Below are 18,493 nucleotides of genomic sequence, written 5' to 3'. Positions count from 1 at the left end.
ATTTGGGGGAAATACTTGATAAAGTACAATACACACAATAAATGATTATCATCTCCCTTATAATGTTTTGTTTTAACTTTTTCTTTCGTATAAGAAATGAGTAATTTTCACAAAATGACAATGATATGTTTTCAGGAGGATGCCGTATGTGTTCGTAAGTGTGTTTACGTCAATAAACAAGAAAAACCCTGTCAGGTCACGCCTCCTCCTGTCAATGCCATCTGTGTAGAAACATTAAACCAATCAGCAAGGACACTTTTATTTTGTTGTTCGCGCCGCTTTTTCAGGTTCCGGTGTTCCCTTCTCTTTAATTTAACAACTTTTTTGACAACACATTCATCCATGGTACTCGACTATATTTAGTTGCGTAATGATTTCACTGAATGATTTCATTGGCTGTTTGAACCGAGACGTTAAATACGACCCGCCTCCTTTGGGCCCTGTTTCCTGAGTGTCCCACACGAACTCACCTGCTCCAACTAGAAAGTCCAGTTTCTCCAGTGAGTCTCAGACAACAGTGGAGCGTGGGGAGGCAGCATGGACATGGACAGGTAAGACACAAACACTCAACAGTTGCTCCGTGAGAGATAAAATGCCCTAAATGCATCATAAAAACAGAGTTTACTTGATTAATATAATGGTGATGCTACAGGTACTAAGCTTTGACTTCACTCTGCATATTAAAAACAGTGCCTTTCTGGGACTGAGAGCTTGTCTTATCTGTGCCGACGAATAACTTATAAATGACTTATTTACTTATTGATCTTATTTATTTATTGTGACTCACTTTCATTTTTCTGTTATTTAAATGTGATTAATGCAAGCAGTTGTTATTCAGTGACCTTATATAAACACACTTCACATGCAGCAGACAATTAGATGGAGGTTTGGTGAGAAACAGCCTGGGGCAGACTGCATGGCTTGGCAGAAGAGGCTTCGGGGAATGAGTAGTGACAACATGTCTTATTGTCTCTTCCCTTTGTTCTGCTGTCCTCTCAGTAAACGGCTGGTGCTGGTAGTACCAAACGAAGCGTCAACGACCTCGGGCAGGGTGTTTAGCGGTGATGATGAGGTATGGAGGGGCTACCTGGAGAACCCTCTGTCTGCTGCCACTAAGGCAATGATGAGCATCAACGGAGACGAGGACAGCACAGCTGCTCTGGGACTGCTCTATGACTACTACAAGGTGAGAAAAAAGTTACGTTACATAAAATAACAGCATAATGCACATAGTGCATAATGATTTGTTTATGATCCTATTTTTTTGTATCTGCTATAACCTTGTCAGGTTCCTAGGGAGAGGAGACTTGCAGCCAGTTGTGTAAAACCTGCAGACCCCTCTGCTCTTGGGCCCAATAACTGTGGTAACTTGGAAATACTAGATCAGCGTCTTCAGGCTCTTAGATGCATGCCTGTCAACCTCTCTCTAAACAACAGCACCACTATAGAACACCAGGGCTCCAAGTACGACTCTACTGGGCTTACAGGAGGCATTACAGGAGGAGATGGTAAAAGTGAAGGTGGGGTATATTTTGCTCTTGTCAAGACAGAGGGACAGAAGCCTATGGGAGAGTCCTCCTGTGGAGGTTCCTATCCAGCAGAGACCGGAGAGCAGAGAGAGATGGTTTACAAACAGAGCTGCTATGATTTTTCCTCGTCTGGATACTTGAAAGATGAACAGAGAAGCACTCCAGATAGCACATATGAGGAAGCTGTGGAAGGAGAGGTGAGTGGAGGTGATATTATGTCTTGCTTTACATTATTTGTACTTTTTGCTTGATGTGTCGTCGTTTACTGTTTTCCTCATGAAACGTAGTGTATATCTTCTTCTCTTACAGATGTACCAGAGAAGTCCCTCAGGACCTGATGAATTCCACTGTAGTGGATCTGGGTAAGTTAAATTTCAACATGAAGAAACTGGAAGTCCAAATTATTAACATTTTGTCTGTAGGCTCACAGAACACTCTGATACGTAAATATTAAAAGATAAGAAGGTAATCCACTATAATCACTATTTTTGTCAAGTTCCGTGAAAATAATACAATGCGATAAATACGGCTTCCTCTGCCTTCCTCTATGCATAACACAGGAGCACTGGCTGGGGGGGGGGGGACTCCCCCAGAACACCACTGTGTATTTCGCACACTCATTCAAAGACCCCTGTCAGACTTGTTGTCAACATTTGACCTGCATGTTCCAATCACAAGTGATAAGTTCAGGTCTCAAATCCCCCAAATAAGTCCTGAGATCCGATCACTCAGATGCCATTCGAACGTGGTCTAGGACACATGTGTCCACATTTTTTTTACTGTGTGAATACAAATAGCCTTTTTGGCCACATATGGACAGGCCAGTCAGCAGGTATCCTCTGACCCACTACAGTTTCATCTGCTCGTTGTCTGCAACTTATCATCAAACTAATATGGAAGACCTTTAAATGTCAATGGGATATTCACCATCTTGTCCTTTGCTTTAAAACATTGAATAAGAATAAAAAGTCCTTTGGGGACTAATAATGGACATGGATAGAACATGGACATGAATCAAACATATTTTTACTATCTCAGTGCCCATACATTATCAGTATCTACACTGACAGTGACATAATGATTTCAATTTTTTTGAAATGGGTGAAATCTTTTCATAGTAGCTGTCACAAAGCATTAATTATCCGACTCCCTCATGAATCTGCTCACTCTATTTCTCTCTTGCACTGACACACACCCAAACATTGTCATCAGACAAATCTGTAAACTCATACTGGGTAAAAAAACATAATTTGGTCTTTGCTGAAATGACGTATATGAAATGTAACCTCTTCCTCCTGTTCAACACAGCCATCATGAAAGCATACTCGTACATACAATCACAACTGTCCATGTAGATTTTTAGCAGTTTTTTCAGGCCTCCACACTGGACACAGCCACTGACCCGGACACATTATGTTTTGGGATTGTCTATCCGTACGTACATATACTGCACCACTCTCGAGGTAATCTCCTTTCATTTTGGTGCAAACATTCACTTGGGATGGATTTGGGTGCTTGGGGGTCGAAAGGTCAAGGTCACGACTACGTCACGTTCCTGTGAATGTGCGATATCAGCATGGCCTATAGGGAATTTCATTTTATTTCATCTGGCTAAATTTATTTGAACTCATTGATGATTTGATTAGATATTCGTAGTTAAAGATCACTGTCACTGGTACATGTGTTTTGCCTTTTGAAAGTGATATCTCAGGAATTTCTCAAATTTTGGATTAACTGAGTAGATTTTGGTAGGCAAAGGTCATGTTGGCCTCACCAAACACGTTTTTGGCCTCTTGAATGTGATATCTCAAGACCGCCTTGAGGAAGTTTCCATATTGATCAGTTGTGACTTGAATTTAAACATTAACTAATTAGATGTCAAAGGTAAAGGTCACAGTGACCTTTATTTGAATCTGGACTTTTTTTTTAAATGTAGCTGGTAACTGCACTGTTTGGGTAACGTATCCAACCGCAGTGCAATATTTCTACTTATGTTAATGAGCTGTTCCAGGCTTTGTCAAAAAACAGTTCTACCAGCTTGATTGTGTAGTCATTGATAAATTATTCTGATATGAATATATACATATATGGTTAACCTGACATTATCCTGTCCACTGGTGATAAAATGTCAGATCTGTGTTTTAAGACGTATTAATTGTTTGATAATTAGATAAATATAGAACCGTACTTGGGCTAAATCTTAAAAAATGTATTTGTGTACTTTTTATTTCTTATTAAAGGTGATAACGTTTATTCCCAATTTTAATTGCATTCTTGTCAATTATTTTATTTATTATTTTATCTGTGGAGATGTTCCAGATGTGCATCTTAATGATGGGTTGTCATATGGTTCCACACATGCTTGTGTTCTTACAGTGACAGTTTCCAGTACAGTCTCGAGGCCAGCATGTCGCTGCGGCAGGGAGAGGGACCCATGGCTTACCTGAATCGGGGACAGTTCTATGCTCTGACCCTGTCTGAGATCGCCTTCAGTTCAACCCAACGCCAGCACAGAGGCAAAGTGCGGGTGAGTCGACCTTCACCCTCACAGGGGCCTGATGGGAGCCCATGCAGTAGTGAGCAATGCACCATGGGAGGCTCTGAGCAACAGTGGGACAGTATTGTACAGGTGAGGGAGGGGAGACAGTGTAGAGGTATATTTCTGTTAGCTTCTTTATGGTTAGCGTGAAACCATGTCCTGCTTAGAAATGTTATATTTCTTTTAGATTTTTGGCCTAATGATCCTTTATCCTGCACCGCAGAGTGTTATCATGGTTGTCTTTGGGGAAGACAAGTGCAGAGACGATCAGCTGAAGAATTGGAAATACTGGCATTCCCGTCAGCACACTGCCAAACAGAGGGTCCTGGACATTGGTAAGATGATTGCTGTCGTGCTGACAGGATAGTCTCCCACAGACCGATCTGTACAGCACTGTGTCTTTGCTGGAGAATGGTCTGGCTGCAGACATATCATTTTGTTAAAGGAAAACAAATATTTTTTAGTTTCTTCAGACAAATCTCTGTCTTTGGTGGTGATAAGCTCAGGGTGCAGCCACAATGCCCCTGCAAAATTGTGTTTTTGGTGAGAGGGACTTGTTTCGGTATAACATTTGTACTTGGAGAGGCGAGGACAAATATGTGCCCAGATATAGATTACTCAGATATAGATATTTTGACACCTAAACTGCACAGAACCAGGTGTGAAAATAGACTATGCAGGTGGAAACTCCACAGGAAGGCTGCATATCCTGAAGTGTAACCCTACATAATTTGAATAACTGTCACTACTCAATCCTCCTAGCTCAGTGTCAAGGGAGTCAGTAGGTCTGCATTTGCATAGCTTTTAACTGGAGTAGTAGGCTGGGGCCTGGAGGAAGGCCATGTCCTCTCAGCAAGAGACAGGCCTCAACCTGTGGTTTCATACTCTAAGGAATGAACCACAGATTTCACATTGGTGACTTTGTCTGTGGCAAGTTAATTTCAACATGAACAGAGGTTGAGAGGAAATGGCAAAGGCATTATGGGAATCTGTATCTAGCGTTAGAATGTCAATTTGTTGGCATAGTTATTCTGGGAGAAAATGCCAGATTATTATCTGAAATCAGTATTTCAAATTTATACTACTTTACACCTCCATCCCAGTACATTTTGGAAGGAAATACTGCACCACAACATACATTTTAGAGCCATAGTTTCCTCACATATCATTTGTAAGCTTGACCCTGTGATACTTAAAAAAGCACGTTTCAGATTCCTCTCTTGGAAAGTAATTTGGACTAAACTAGTCAACTGTATCCAAAGTAGCCTGTATTAATATAGATGAATGTGTGTACTACTATATTTGTATGTAGTACTATATTATGGAAAACCTTCACATTCAGTAAAACTGCATTGATAAAGCAGTATTACAATCATATATATTCTCAGCAGAATCAAAATGATTATTTTTGACAATTGAAGTATAGTTGCTTCAATATTTGAATACTTTTAGTTAAGTGGGATTTTGAATAATGTCCTTATATATTGTTTTTATCATTGCTTGTGTCCTGCCATGTCATAAGGTTTGACACCAAACTTCCCTGAACCCAAAAGTGTTTCCTCTAATCTTCACTTCTCATGCAGCTGACTACATGGAGAGTTTCAGTACAATTGGGAATGTGGAGGAAATTGCCTACAATGCTGTCTCTTTCACATGGGACGTCAGTGACGAAGCCAAGGTAAATAACAAGCAAAAGAAGAATTGTGAGATTGTACTGTTATTAAAAAAACATGTTTTAATCTTCACTGGATAACCCATAATGACTAAGTTAAATGTATACAAAAAAAACTGAAATATATGATTTATCTATCTCTTGCTTATTTGCTGTGGCGCTCCAAATTATGGCGAGGTGCATCCCAAGCAATGAAGTCCAAGGATATCTCTGTCGAAATTTGCGATTAAAATAATGGCAAGCTATGAAGTATAAATCATTTCTAAGGCTCTGAGCGTTCTCAAAAGAACAATTATCATAATAATTAGTAAATTGAAGAAGTTTGGAAACACCAGAACTCTTCCTTGAGTTGATCATCCAGCCTAAGTGAGGACAAGAAGGACCCAATCGTTTTTCGACCCAATTTATCAGAGCAGAGATGGAAGAACATGCTGAATGGATGAGCACCAAAGCCACACCTCTTCAGTCACACATTGTATGCGGGAGTTAAAGAACTCGGAGAATGTATGGAAAATAAATATGTCTGGTGAACACCACGTACTGTTCATCACCTGGCTTATAGCCTCCCTGTGGTGAAGCATGCTGGTGGCAGTGTCAGACAGAGAGACTGGTCAGTATTGACTCTAACATGGGGTCAAATCCAAAAAACACATCTAGCACTTCCAATTAGAAATTCAATTTCATTTTTTCAACTGACCCTCTATATGGTTATCATCTTTGATATTAAGGTTTTGTATTTAGTTTCTGCACTACTAAACAATTTAGTACAGCCCTTCAATTCCCCCATAGTATGAATATTAGTGACTTTCCATTACTTTTTACCAGTACTAGAATACCTGCAAGATGTGTGTACCAATATCTGTAAAACATTCTCATTCTCATTAGCCTCTTTCTTGTTAACAAGTGACCGCATACTCACACTCTAAGGTTTGGATGTAAACATATAAACTTATGATTTGGTCTGTAAGTGTACCAAATTAGAGTCTTTATCACAGTATTTACCACTGATAGTCAAGATGATCTCTATCAGGCCTCTCTTAGCCATACAGACTAACACAGAACTAGGGCTCAATGTTAACATGTTTGTTATTGTGAGGAGGTGTGCAGGCTCACATGTCTGCACTGTCACTTCCCTTCTCTCTCTGTGCCACAGAGACATTTTGATTTCCATTATTATTAAATCAGAATCCAATTGGTTGACATATTCATTTTTTATCCCAATCATTTGTTTTGGCATGGCTTTGCTGTTGCCAGGCAACAGTCATCACCCTCACTGTAAATTAGTGTGAGATGTATTGATGGAGGAGATGAGCCACTTCCTGCAGGACCTCTCTGTTTTTGTTTTTTTGTTTGTGCCTGGTTGAGCGGAGAACATAAAACAGTCACCTCCCTCTGCCCTCATGAACATGAACACACACACACACACAGTTACACACACACACACACACATACCCACACACTGACTTGTAGCAATGCTTTTACCACTTGCTGAGATTTTTAAATGGCTTGGGTCTGTGGAGGTGTGGATTTGAGGAGGTGTGTTTGAGGCTTGATTGTGCTCTAGGCCTTCCCAGCGATCAGCCCTCTTCACTGCAGGTTCCAACATGATGATGTCGGTGCTTGCGTAGTGGGAAAATCGCTATTGTGCCAAGGCGAGGAATCTCTACCGTTATCTGTCTTCACCGACCTGTTGCTCAGGCGGTTGATCCTGTTTAACTGGAGGATTAATTTAGGTTTACATGAACTTAAAATAAAAAAAAAACATTGTCATCACTCTTTTGTATCCATTATGTAATTTAAAATGTGAGAATAACCATATGTGCTCGTGAAAGGTTTCAAGGTTCATTCATTAAAATGATCTTGATACATTAATAATTGGTGTTGACATGGTTGAAGTATTTTTAATACATGTCTATCATGTTTCAAATATATTTAAACCGTGTTCTTTGGGCTTTGTCATGTTATTTCAAGGGTTGTTTTTCCCTGAAAAACAGAACACATCTGCTTCAATGTGTAAACTTTACAGTGTGAAGTGGTTAAATACTTGTTTGTGATTTTGAAATTCAATTTCTCAGCAGCTCCACTCTGCTTCATTAGGTCAGGAAGAATATTAAACCACTGGCATTTCAGTTGGTTCAGTAACACAGTTACACTTTCCTCTCAGTCCATATTTCCATATTTCCAAATTTCAAGCTTGTATGTCGGCATGTAAAACATTTTCCAGAAGTAATGTGTTGAGAATTGGTGGAGTTCTCTCAGCTTAGAGTTAATTCTGGGGCTGCTGCTGTTGTGACTCAAGAGTCTATGACCCTTTAACTTGTCACTGCACATTTTATGAGTCAGGTCAAGTTTCACAACAACGGGTTTTAAAATTGTACATCAGCTGATATGAGGTGAATAATTGGTTTTAGTTGTTAGAAAAAAGAGTGATACCTTTTCAATATCAACTGTAATACACCAACTGCTATTGGGAGAAGATCAGAGCTCCCACAATACATCTCATTCAGACAATGACATCACTTTTTTATTCTTTACTTGTGATGAACTTGTAATGTAATTTAAGGTTTCAGATAATATAGACAGAAGTGTAATGCAATAATATTTTGTATCCTACCATCATGGGTAACTTTGAGAAACCTTTGTAAATGAATGTATTTAAAAAAAAAAAAAGTTGTCAGATGTACCCAGACAGATGATCTCATGTATGTTCATGTTCCATTGTTTATTTGTTTATTTAAACTATTTAAAAATGTATATGCTTCTCAATTTATGTTAAACACTGTCGTTTCTCATGAGTGTTTTATATATTCTTACCTTGTTGATGTGCTCTGTTAAACGCAACATCTATTGCCCTTCTGTCCATCCATAGACAGGGATCCCTCACTTGTGACCCACTCAGCGGTTTCTGTTATTCTCCTCCATGTTAAAAGGATTTTTGTTTTTGGTAGTTTTCCATACTCTAGTTGAGTGTTAAGGGCAGAGGAAATCCCACCTTATACAGATTGTTAAACCCTATGAGGCAAATTGTGATTTGTGAATATGGCCTTTACAAAGATTGTATGTGATATGCGTTCATTGCTATAAGCTATATATTAACTTACTGTGCAATTTACTAGGAGCATGTGTCCACTCATGCATTCATGCAATTATCCAATAGGCCAATTGTGTGCCAACAGTGCAATCCATCCAATTATGCAGATATGAGAGGTGCATTGATTCCCAACACCAATACATGATCACTGTGTGATACACATCTCTTCCACTGCTTGTAATCAAAGGCCCTCCAGAAATGAAGCCCTCTGTCTTATATTTGTTTCTCAGGTCTTTGTCTCTGTGAACTGTCTGAGCACAGACTTCTCCTCGCAGAAGGGCGTGAAGGGGATGCCTCTGATCATCCAGATCGACACCTACAGCTACAACAGCTGCAGCAGCAGACCCATCCACAGGGCCTTCTCCGAGATCAAGGTTTTCTGTGACAAGGTGTGGAAGGCTGCCGGCACAGTCCACTGCCTGGTCTGGTCAATGATTAGAGAATGGTTCAATTCTTTACTTTAACTCTTTGTAAGCAGTCTGCACTTTATGTAATTGTAAGCCGCTGTTGTTTTGCAGGGTGCTGAGAGGAAGCTTCGTGATGAGGAGAAGAAACATCTGAGAAAGAGGGTGAAAGGTAAAAAAAAAATTTCATTATGTTTATTGATGATTAGTCACCCAGCTTGATTTGAATTTTGACTAAATGAGGTTGTAAAGCCCTTTCTGGGAAATCATGAAATTGAATGGAGTAGAGAGGACAGTCAGTGAAATCAAACCTGATGGTGCCTTTACTTGGACTTGTTGCCCGGCAACAGTTGCTGAATTCACACTCTCTGGGCTTTAGGGAAAAATGGCAGCTCGGGGCCAACCTCTAACATTAAGAGGACTGACTGCACACTATTCAAAGCTATGACCGACCTGGAGGCCCAGCCTGTCCTCTTCATTCCTGACCTCCACTTTGGAAACCTGCAAAGAGCAGGGCAGGTGAGGTAACCCTTTATGTGTCTCTTTCTCTCACACACATACACACACACCACAGGAAATGTTCTGGTGCAGTGTGATTCATAATGGGTTTTCCGCTATTTGCAGGTATTTGCTTTTAACACAGAGGAGGTTGACAGAGATGGGTGAGTATCATCAGTGCTGTTATTTACACTGGTTTTCTCTAAATGTTCCTGTGTTGCACTTCACTGACCCATGAGAAACCTGTATAACAATGTTTTATTTTTATGATCCTTCTCCGCAGTCTCTGTATGCTTTGCATGGTTTAAAAAATTGTGATAGGGGACAATTACTTTTCTCTATTTCACATCTGATGAACAGAGGAGGAGATCAGCTAATTTACCTTTAAAATAACAGGTTCAGAATAATACAGATACACGTTGACTTGTAATGGGGCGAAAAGGCCATCTCTCCTTTCCACTGTCCGCAAAACACCTGTTCTTACACCATGTAACTTGTGAGAAGTGAATCACACTTTACAACACTGTCACACACAAGCACCTATGGCTCTTCAGACAGTTATCAGAAGAAGGTAGCTGTAGGGCCATCAAGATTATTTAGCATCACTTTTGGGGAGTTGTCATGTCGTCCATCTTTATCGATCGAATAAATCAATCAAATTTGATTTGTATAGCTCATACTCACAAATACTCTGCCGTTAACCCTCAACAAGAGTAAGGAAAAACGACTAAGAAAAACCCTTTTAACAGGGTAAAAATGCCACATGTACATCCCTCTACCAGGACGGACAGAAGTGTAATAGATGTAAAGTGTAGAGGAGAACATCAGAAAGATAAGGGTATTTGCAGCATTGAAAATTGATGGATTATTGTCAGTAATGGTCGAGTATCTGAGGAGAAATATTGTATCCACCACGATCAGGATCAACCATCACGATCAGATGCCACTATAGACAACATCATGATCCCCTACCGCCATCAGGATCCACCATCCGCTGCCACCTTGATCTTGGTCCACCATCACTATCACATGCCAACACGATACAGGATCCACCATCTGCTGCCACCTTGATCTTGGTCCACCATCACTATCACATGCCAACACGATACAGGATCCACCATTACTATCACCATCAGCCAGATTTATATCCACTTAATGATGCTGCTCAACAAACGTGAAATAGTGTGACTTTAAATGGTATGTGTATGTTTATGTACACATCTCAGGAGTGTTGTGGTGAAGAGGATTTCCTGTGTTGCTGAGGAGGCCGTCTGTCCCCCTAAGAAGTGCAGAGTAGACCATGGAAGGAAAGGTTTGTCTTTTGCGTTCTCAAAGTTTTTGATGCATTTTAGTAAAAAATATAACTCCTACTAAAATATTTTTTTGTCTTGTTTACCCTATACCCTATTAGTCCTCCTGTATGTGAGGAAGGAGTGTGATGAAGTGTTTGATGCCTTAATGCTGCACACCCCAACCCTCAATGCACTGATTGAGGCAGTGAGTATTAAAAGTTGTACTGTCATGAGGTTTTAACTGCAGCATAGAATGTTGTAAACATTAGATCTATTGTGTTTATTGTAGGATTATCTTATTTTTGGAAAACTAATATATTTTATTAAATAGTTCAACTTTGTTACTTCACAGATTTCAGAGAAATATGCACTGCCTGTTGACAAGAGGGCCAAAGTTTACCAAAAAAGCAAGAAAGGGTGAGTAAAACTGCCCAGAAACACCACGAACAGTCTGCAGTGCTAACTCAGCCTGCTAACATGGTCACTATGAATGCTCACACGCTGATGCTAAGTAGTAGTCTTGTTCATCCTCTTCGTTATCCTCTCAGACGATATAATGTTTGAACGATGAGGACTTTCACATTTCTTGTAGCAATACCATGATGAAGTCACAGGGGCAATGTAATTAAAGTAATTCATTTGATCCATTCAAACACAAAACAAATTCAATTTCCAGGTACTTAATTAAAAAACGTTAGCAAATATAATGATCAAATTGACAACAAGCCAATGTAAGACAAATGCCTGTCTGCAAAGCAATCCAAGTGTAGGTAGGCGCAGCCCAACTAGGTTATTATGTATTTATGTATGTCATAATAACTTCGCAACGTTAAACCAAAACTTGCTGCATGGGATGTGATCGATGTCACAGAGACATGGTCCTTGGTTTGGAATTTCATGTGTGTAATGCCCTGGTAACTGGTATAAATATCAATCATTGTTGAGACATTTCATTTTAAGCCACTAACTAGAGGGGGCGCAAGAAAATATTCAAAGGATCCCCAAAATGTCTCCGGTACATCATCTAAGAACCATGAATGTGGAAATTTTGGTGTCGATCCATCCAGTTGGTCTTTATTTATACAGCACTTTTCTAGTTATGGTGACCACTCAAATCACTTTACATTACAGTTTGCCATTCACACACACATTTCTACAGTGCATCCATGTTCAACACTTTCTCTATCACTAACACACTGCTTGCACAGCCATCAGGGCCAGTTTGAGTCATACTATGGTTCAGTTTCTCCTGTATAATGGGGGGGTATTGGATGACATGCTCTACCTCCTTAGCCACAGCCGATATTCTTGATTTTAATAGATAATTAGAATATCTGACAGCATCAACCCTGGAGTCACCTTATCAATATGACTGACTCTAAGAATCAACCAAGATATGTTAATGTGTGTGCTGTCTTCCTCAGGGTCCTAGTGAACATGGATGACAACATCATCCAACATTATTCCAACGAGGACACCTTTACCCTGGCCATCGAAAGCTCAGCAGACTCTTTGCGGGTGACTCTGTCTGAGATCTGACGGTTGCTTGTCACAGCTCTGTACTCATCAGTCAGAAAGAGGGTATCAGTGTTCGGTGAAGCCATGCCATGTGTAATAATTGTGAATAGTGATAAAAGTGTTAGATGACAGCGCTGTCATCATGGTAACAAACGTTTCTGCACTCTTCACCTGCTGGAGTGCGTGTCGACAACCTGCAGTAAAAAGACAGGTTGACTATTAAAAACTCATGGATCTGTTTTTAGGTGGGAAGAATCTTTTGATCTTTCCTTTACACGTGTTCACTATCTACACTTCCTGACACTTCTTGTCGGTCTGTGACTGAGATGAGATCACCATAAATCATCCATCCAGCCAATTTGCTGTAGTTTCACAGGAAGAGGACAGTTGTTTTTAAATTAACAACAGGGAGCTTTTTAATGACTTGACCCAAGCAGGTTTATTATTTGCTGAAAGTCAGCTGTTTAAGGTAACAGCTTATTGTTTTATATGTTCATAATTATTTCTCAACTTGTCCTGAAAGTGAAATATAATCTTTATTGGTTGTCCGTCTTTCTAATAATCCTTTTTTTATTCTTATATATGTTGATTAGTTTTCTTTCCATTTGCTGCCAGTGAAAAGAGGGTTTTCCCAGGTTGTGATTACATGCTGATCTCTCACAGTCCTTAAATTACATCAGGTATCATAAGGGAACGAGGTTGTAGGATGCTGTAAAATTGTTTAAATCCCACTGTGTGTTATGTTCATTGCTTTTTCTCTCACCGAAGAGGGTGCACACATGTTTATGAGATCTTGTAGCTATACACAACCTTGTCCAAGACGACTGTGAGACATCAGAGCTTCAGTCTTAATGGCTCTGTCCCTGTTTCCATCTGATCCACCCACAGTTTTTCCATCCTCCACATGCGTCATGCACTGTCTTGTATTTTATATGAACCAATAAATAGTTTTATATGTCAACTTTTTCTCTATTTTCTAACTATTATTTGCAGTTTTATTAAAAAGATTCAGCATCTAAGTTCCATTTTGCAGCTAATGTTATCTAATACGACGCCATCTATCAAGGCTTTTTAAGTGGCATTGAATGGCTTTTATAGATAAACTAGAAATACTGCACCGAGGTTCTATGCCTCTACCAAGGTTGTTAACCTTTCCCTTCAGTCTGGCTGTGTCCCACCTACTCTCAAGGTTGCTGTCATCCGTCCCCTTCTCAAGAAACCCACCCTGGACCCGGAGGTTCTAGCAAATTACAGGCCTATTTCCAACCTTGCCTTCCTGTCCAAGGTGTTAGAGAAGGTGGTCGCTTCTCAACTTCAGGACCACCTCAATCATAACAACTTGTTTGAAAAGTTTCAGTCAGGATTTCGTTCAGCCCACAGCACTGAAACGGCTTTGCTCAGGGTTACAAATTACCTGCTGATGACAGCCGATGCAGGATCACCCTCACTCCTCATCCTCCTGGACCTGACTGCTGCATTTGACACAGTGGATCACACTCTCCTCCTACAGCGCCTCTACAACGCTGTTGGACTATCAGACTCTGCACTCAAGTGGTTTCAGTCCTACCTCTCTGGCAGAACTGAATATGTCTCACTGGGAAGATGCAAGTCCAGACTGCTCCCTGTCTCCTGTGGTGTTCCGCAAGGGTCGGTCCTCGGCCCCATCCTCTTCATTATTTACATGCTTCCCCTCGGTCGTGTCATCAGCAAACATAGGATGTCCTTCCACTGTTATGCTGACGACACACAGCTTTACATCAAAACTGCCCCTAACCCCTCTGTAGCCATTTCATGTCTCACCGCCTGTCTTGGGGAGATAAAGACATGGATGAGCAGCAACTTTCTCCAGTTAAACAGTAGCAAAACTGAAGCCCTTCTTGTTGGCACTCCACACCAGGTTCAGTCATCCTCCATAAATCAGCTCACCTTCGACGGTCAGGTCATACCCCTCTCCTCCACAGTCACTAATCTGGGAGTTAGGTTTGATCCTCACCTGACCTTTAATGACCATATAAAACACCTGTGCAAAACCTCCTTTTACCATCTCAAAAACATCTCCAAACTCCGCCCCACTTTAACCCTGTCAGATGCAGAGACGCACGTCCACGCATTCATCTCCTCTAGACTGGACTACTGCAATTCACTTTTCACTGGGATCACTGGCAAGAACATCAAAAAACTGCAATACATCCAAAACAGCGCTGCCAGGATCCTGATGAGAGTCCGTTGTGGTGTCCTGTCATTCTAGTTTGTTAATTTCAGTCTGTGTGTTTTCTATTTCCTGTTTTATTTTGTAGCCTTGCTCTCACTGTCTTGTTTCAGCTTCTCGGTGTCTCACTTCCTGTCTTTGATTGTGCTCTCCAATCCTCATGTGTTTCACCTGGTGTAATTGCCCCGGCCTTCCTGCTCTGTATTTAAGCCTCTGTTTCCCTTTGTCTGGTGTCGGGTTGTACTCGTTGTTTTCTCCACACGTCGAGAGAGATGGTTTGTTTGTTCCTGCGGTTTCGACCAGCTCCTTCTGCTTCCTCATTCCTTGTTCTCAGTGTGCCTTGGCGCCAGTGTTACTTTTGTTAGTGTTCTTGTTTTGTTTTTGTCTTGTTAAAAACGTTTTTGTATATTAAATCCCCTTTTTGTTATAACCTTTGCATCCTGGGTCCATCTCCTCCCTCAAACCGTAACAGAACAACCCGACCAAACCATGGACCCAGCAGAGGTTAATTTATTTTTTGAAAAAGTTTATTATTTTGAGTTTCTGGTGTACGAGCTGGAGGAAGGATCCCCAGACCCTGCGGAGACCCTGAGGGAGATCTTGGTGGTGGAGGCCTGGCTGAAGGATCGGCCGTGGGTGAGCCACACCGTGCCATACCTCCCGGAGGTGCAGGAGAGATTGAGGAAGCTGCGCAGCCATGCTGTCCCATCCGCTAACCCGTTTTATGGAACTCGCCTGGCTTTTGGTGGACCCCGCAGCCTGCAGCAGAGGTCTGCGGTTGGTGGCAGAGGTCGGATCAGTGCCCCTGCATCTTTAAAGCCAGCTCGCAGGCACCACCCTCCAGCCCCAGCCGTAGTCCTTTACGCTGGAAGCGACGGGGTTTTTTGGGGACCCCGCAACCTCAAGGGGTTTCCTCTGGCGGGTTGCGGACGTGAGAGAGGGGGGACCCACAGCAGAAGCCAATCCCTCAAGCAGCATGCCCACAGGGACCAGCCACCTCCAGTCCCGACTGGGTCGCAGTCCCCTGCTCCGCGCCGAAGGCTCGCAGCTGATGTCACTCGTTCTCCGACTTCAGTGGTCCTCACAGCGGCGCCTGCTCCAGCACCTGCTCGGGTCCCAGCTCCACGTCGGAGGTTCCCAGCTGATGTCTCTCGCTCACCGACGTCAGTGGTCCTCACAGCGGCGTCTGCTGCAGCACCGGCTCCAGTCCCTGCTCCGTGCCGGAGGCTCCCAGCTGATGTCTCTCGTTCACCGACGTCAGTGGTCCTCACAGCGGTGTCTGCTGCAGCACCGGCTCCGGTCCCAGCTCCACGGCGGAGGCTCTCAGCTGATGTCTCGCGTTCTCCGACGTCGGTGGTCCTCACAGCGGCGTCTGCTCCAGCACCTGCTCCGGTCCCAGCTCCATGCCGGAGGCTCCCAGCTGATGTCTCTCGTTCTTCGACGTCACTGGTCCTCACAGCGGCGTCTGCTCCAGCATCGGCTCCAGTCCCTGCTCCCGTGCCTGCTCCGCGCCGGAGGCTCTCGGCTGACGTCCTCTGTGTTTCGGCATCGGAGATCCTCGCGGTGCCAGCTCCGCACCCAGCTCCAGTGCCTGCTCCGCGCCGGAGGTTCTCGGCTGACGTCCTCTGTTTTTCGGCGTCGGAGATCCTCGCGGTGCCAGCTCCGCACTCAGCTCCTGTGCCTGCTCCGCGCCGGAGGCTCTCGGCTGACGTCCTCTGTGTTTCGGCGTCGGAGATCCTCGCGGTGCCAGCTCTGCACCCAGCTCCGGTCCCTGCTCCAGTGCCTGCTCCGCGCCGGAGGTTCTCGGCTGACGTCCTCTGTTTTTCGGCGTCGGAGATCCTCGCGGTGCCAGCTCCGCACTCAGCTCCTGTGCCTGCTCTGCGCCGGAGGCTCTCGGCTGACGTCCTCTGTGTTTCGGCGTCGGAGATCCTCGCGGTGCCAGCTCCGCATCCGGCTCCGGTCCCGGCTCCGCGCCGGAGGCTCTCGGCTGACGTCCTCTGTGTTTCGGCGTCGGAGATCCTCGCGGTGCCAGCTCCGCACCCAGCAACAGTCCCTGCTCCGGTGCCAGCTCCGCACCCAGCTCCAGTCCCTGCTCCGCGGCGAAGGTTCCCGTCTGATGTCTCTCTTTCTCCGATGTCAGGGGTCCTCACAGCGGCGTCTACTCCAGCCCCTGCTACGCTCCGGAGGCTCTCCTCTGACGTCTCTTCTCTTCTGACGTCAGAGGTTCTCACAGCGTCGGCGTTCCCGGTCCCTGCTCCGCGCCGGCGGTTCCAACCTGACGTCTCCTGTGTTTCGGCGTCAGAGGTCTCCGCTGCACCTGCTCCGGTCCCTGCCCAGCGCCGGAGGCTTCCGGCTGGCGTCTCTCCTCTTCAGGCGTTGGAGGTCCTCGCTGCTCCTGTCCCTGTCCCGCGCCGGAGGGTCCCGACAGACGCCACTCTGGTTCCGGTGTCTGAGGTCCTCACGGTGCCAGCTCCAGTTCCTGCCCCACGCCCGGGGCTGAGGTCGGAGCTCTTGCCCTCTGCCCCTGACTGGTCTTCGGGCCACCTGCTCGAGGAGCTCCCGTGTTGGGCTCCTGACCGCCCTTCCGAGCCTCAGAACTCTGTCATTGAGCGGCCACGGCGCTGCCCTCCCGAGCTTCAGAACTCTGTCCCTGAGCGGCCACGGCGCCGCCCTCCCGTGCTTCATAACTCTCTCCCTGAGCGGCCACGGTGCTGCCCTCCCGTGCCTACAAACTCGGCCGTTGATCGGCCACGGCGCCGTCCTCCCGAGCTTCTGTGCTCAGCCACGGAGCCGTTGGCCTGAGACCCTGGGCACCTCCCGGATTCCCTCCTCCGGTTCCCCCCTCCTCCCACCCGTCTCGGTTATGGACCGTCTGGAATCCGGTCCTTGAGGGGGGGGTACCGTGGTGTCCTGTCATTCTAGTTTGTTAATTTCAGTCTGTGTGTTTTCTATTTCCTGTTTTATTTTGTAGCCTTGCTCTCACTGTCTTGTTTCAGCTTCTCGGTGTCTCACTTCCTGTCTTTGATTGTGCTCTCCAATCCTCATGTGTTTCACCTGGTGTAATTGCCCCGGCCTTCCTGCTCTGTATTTAAGCCTCTGTTTCCCTTTGTCTGGTGTCGGGTTGTACTCGTTGTTTTCTCCACACGTCGAGAGAGATGGTTTGTTTGTTCCTGCGGTTTCGACCAGCTCCTTCTGCTTCCTCATTCCTTGTTCTCAGTGTGCCTTGGCGCCAGTGTTACTTTTGTTAGTGTTCTTGTTTTGTTTTTGTCTTGTTAAAAACGTTTTTGTATATTAAATCCCCTTTTTGTTATAACCTTTGCATCCTGGGTCCATCTCCTCCCTCAAACCGTAACATCCGTAAATATAAGCACATAACACCAATTCTACACTCACTCCACTGGCTCCCTGTCTCAACCCGGATTGACTACAAAGTCCTACTCCTCACCCATAAATGCATAAATGGACATGCCCCTCCCTACCTACAAGAACTCATCACTCCCCAAACCTCCACCCGCACCCTCAGATCTACAAGTAGCTCGCTCCTTCGGGTTCCCAACACCAAGCTCTGCACCATGGGCGACCGGGCCTTTTGCTCAGCAGCGCCCGCCTATGGAACGGTCTCCCTGACCACCTGAGGGCAACACAGACCCTGGACTCTTTTAAGACTGGTCTAAAAACCTTTTTATTCAAAAAGGCGTTTTTTACTTTGAGTTTGAGTTTTTAGGACTTTCTTAAAGTGTT

The 18,493-nt window shown here is 44.1% G+C and overlaps 1 protein-coding gene across 3 annotated transcripts; it reads left to right on the top strand.

Annotated features, from left to right (window-relative positions):
* The first annotated feature begins 481 nt into the window (after positions 1-481).
* On the top strand, positions 482-13,504 carry LOC133964834 (grainyhead-like protein 2 homolog). Of its 3 annotated transcripts, none has more exons than XM_062399105.1 (15): positions 482-551; positions 1,000-1,186; positions 1,289-1,726; positions 1,839-1,891; positions 3,906-4,056; positions 4,292-4,403; positions 5,652-5,746; positions 9,062-9,220; positions 9,350-9,407; positions 9,615-9,754; positions 9,860-9,897; positions 10,960-11,045; positions 11,145-11,230; positions 11,378-11,442; positions 12,450-13,504. In XM_062399105.1, the coding sequence occupies exons 1-15, from the start codon at positions 538-540 to the stop codon at positions 12,562-12,564; spliced, it is 1,797 nt and encodes a 598-aa protein (XP_062255089.1). In that variant the 5' UTR covers positions 482-537; the 3' UTR covers positions 12,565-13,504. The 3 variants fall into 3 exon arrangements, with proteins under 3 accessions (XP_062255089.1, XP_062255088.1, XP_062255090.1); XM_062399104.1 differs by having other exon boundaries at positions 3,906-4,158; XM_062399106.1 differs by lacking the exons at positions 10,960-11,045; positions 11,145-11,230; positions 11,378-11,442; positions 12,450-13,504 and adding an exon at positions 10,655-10,913 and having other exon boundaries at positions 3,906-4,158.
* The last annotated feature ends 4,989 nt before the right edge of the window (positions 13,505-18,493 follow it).

Source organism: Platichthys flesus, chromosome 11 (assembly GCF_949316205.1).
Source record: "Platichthys flesus chromosome 11, fPlaFle2.1, whole genome shotgun sequence".
Classification (NCBI taxonomy): Eukaryota; Metazoa; Chordata; class Actinopteri; order Pleuronectiformes; family Pleuronectidae; genus Platichthys; species Platichthys flesus.
This window is presented reverse-complemented; position numbering and strand designations above follow the sequence as displayed.

Bases quoted from the DNA above. Each gene is read 5' to 3' on its own strand.
- LOC133964834 (XM_062399104.1), top strand. The intron at 1,187-1,288 runs GTGAGAAAAAAG...TAACCTTGTCAG, and splicing joins TGCTCTATGACTACTACAAG to GTTCCTAGGGAGAGGAGACT. The intron at 5,747-9,061 runs GTAAATAACAAG...TTTGTTTCTCAG, and splicing joins ACGTCAGTGACGAAGCCAAG to GTCTTTGTCTCTGTGAACTG.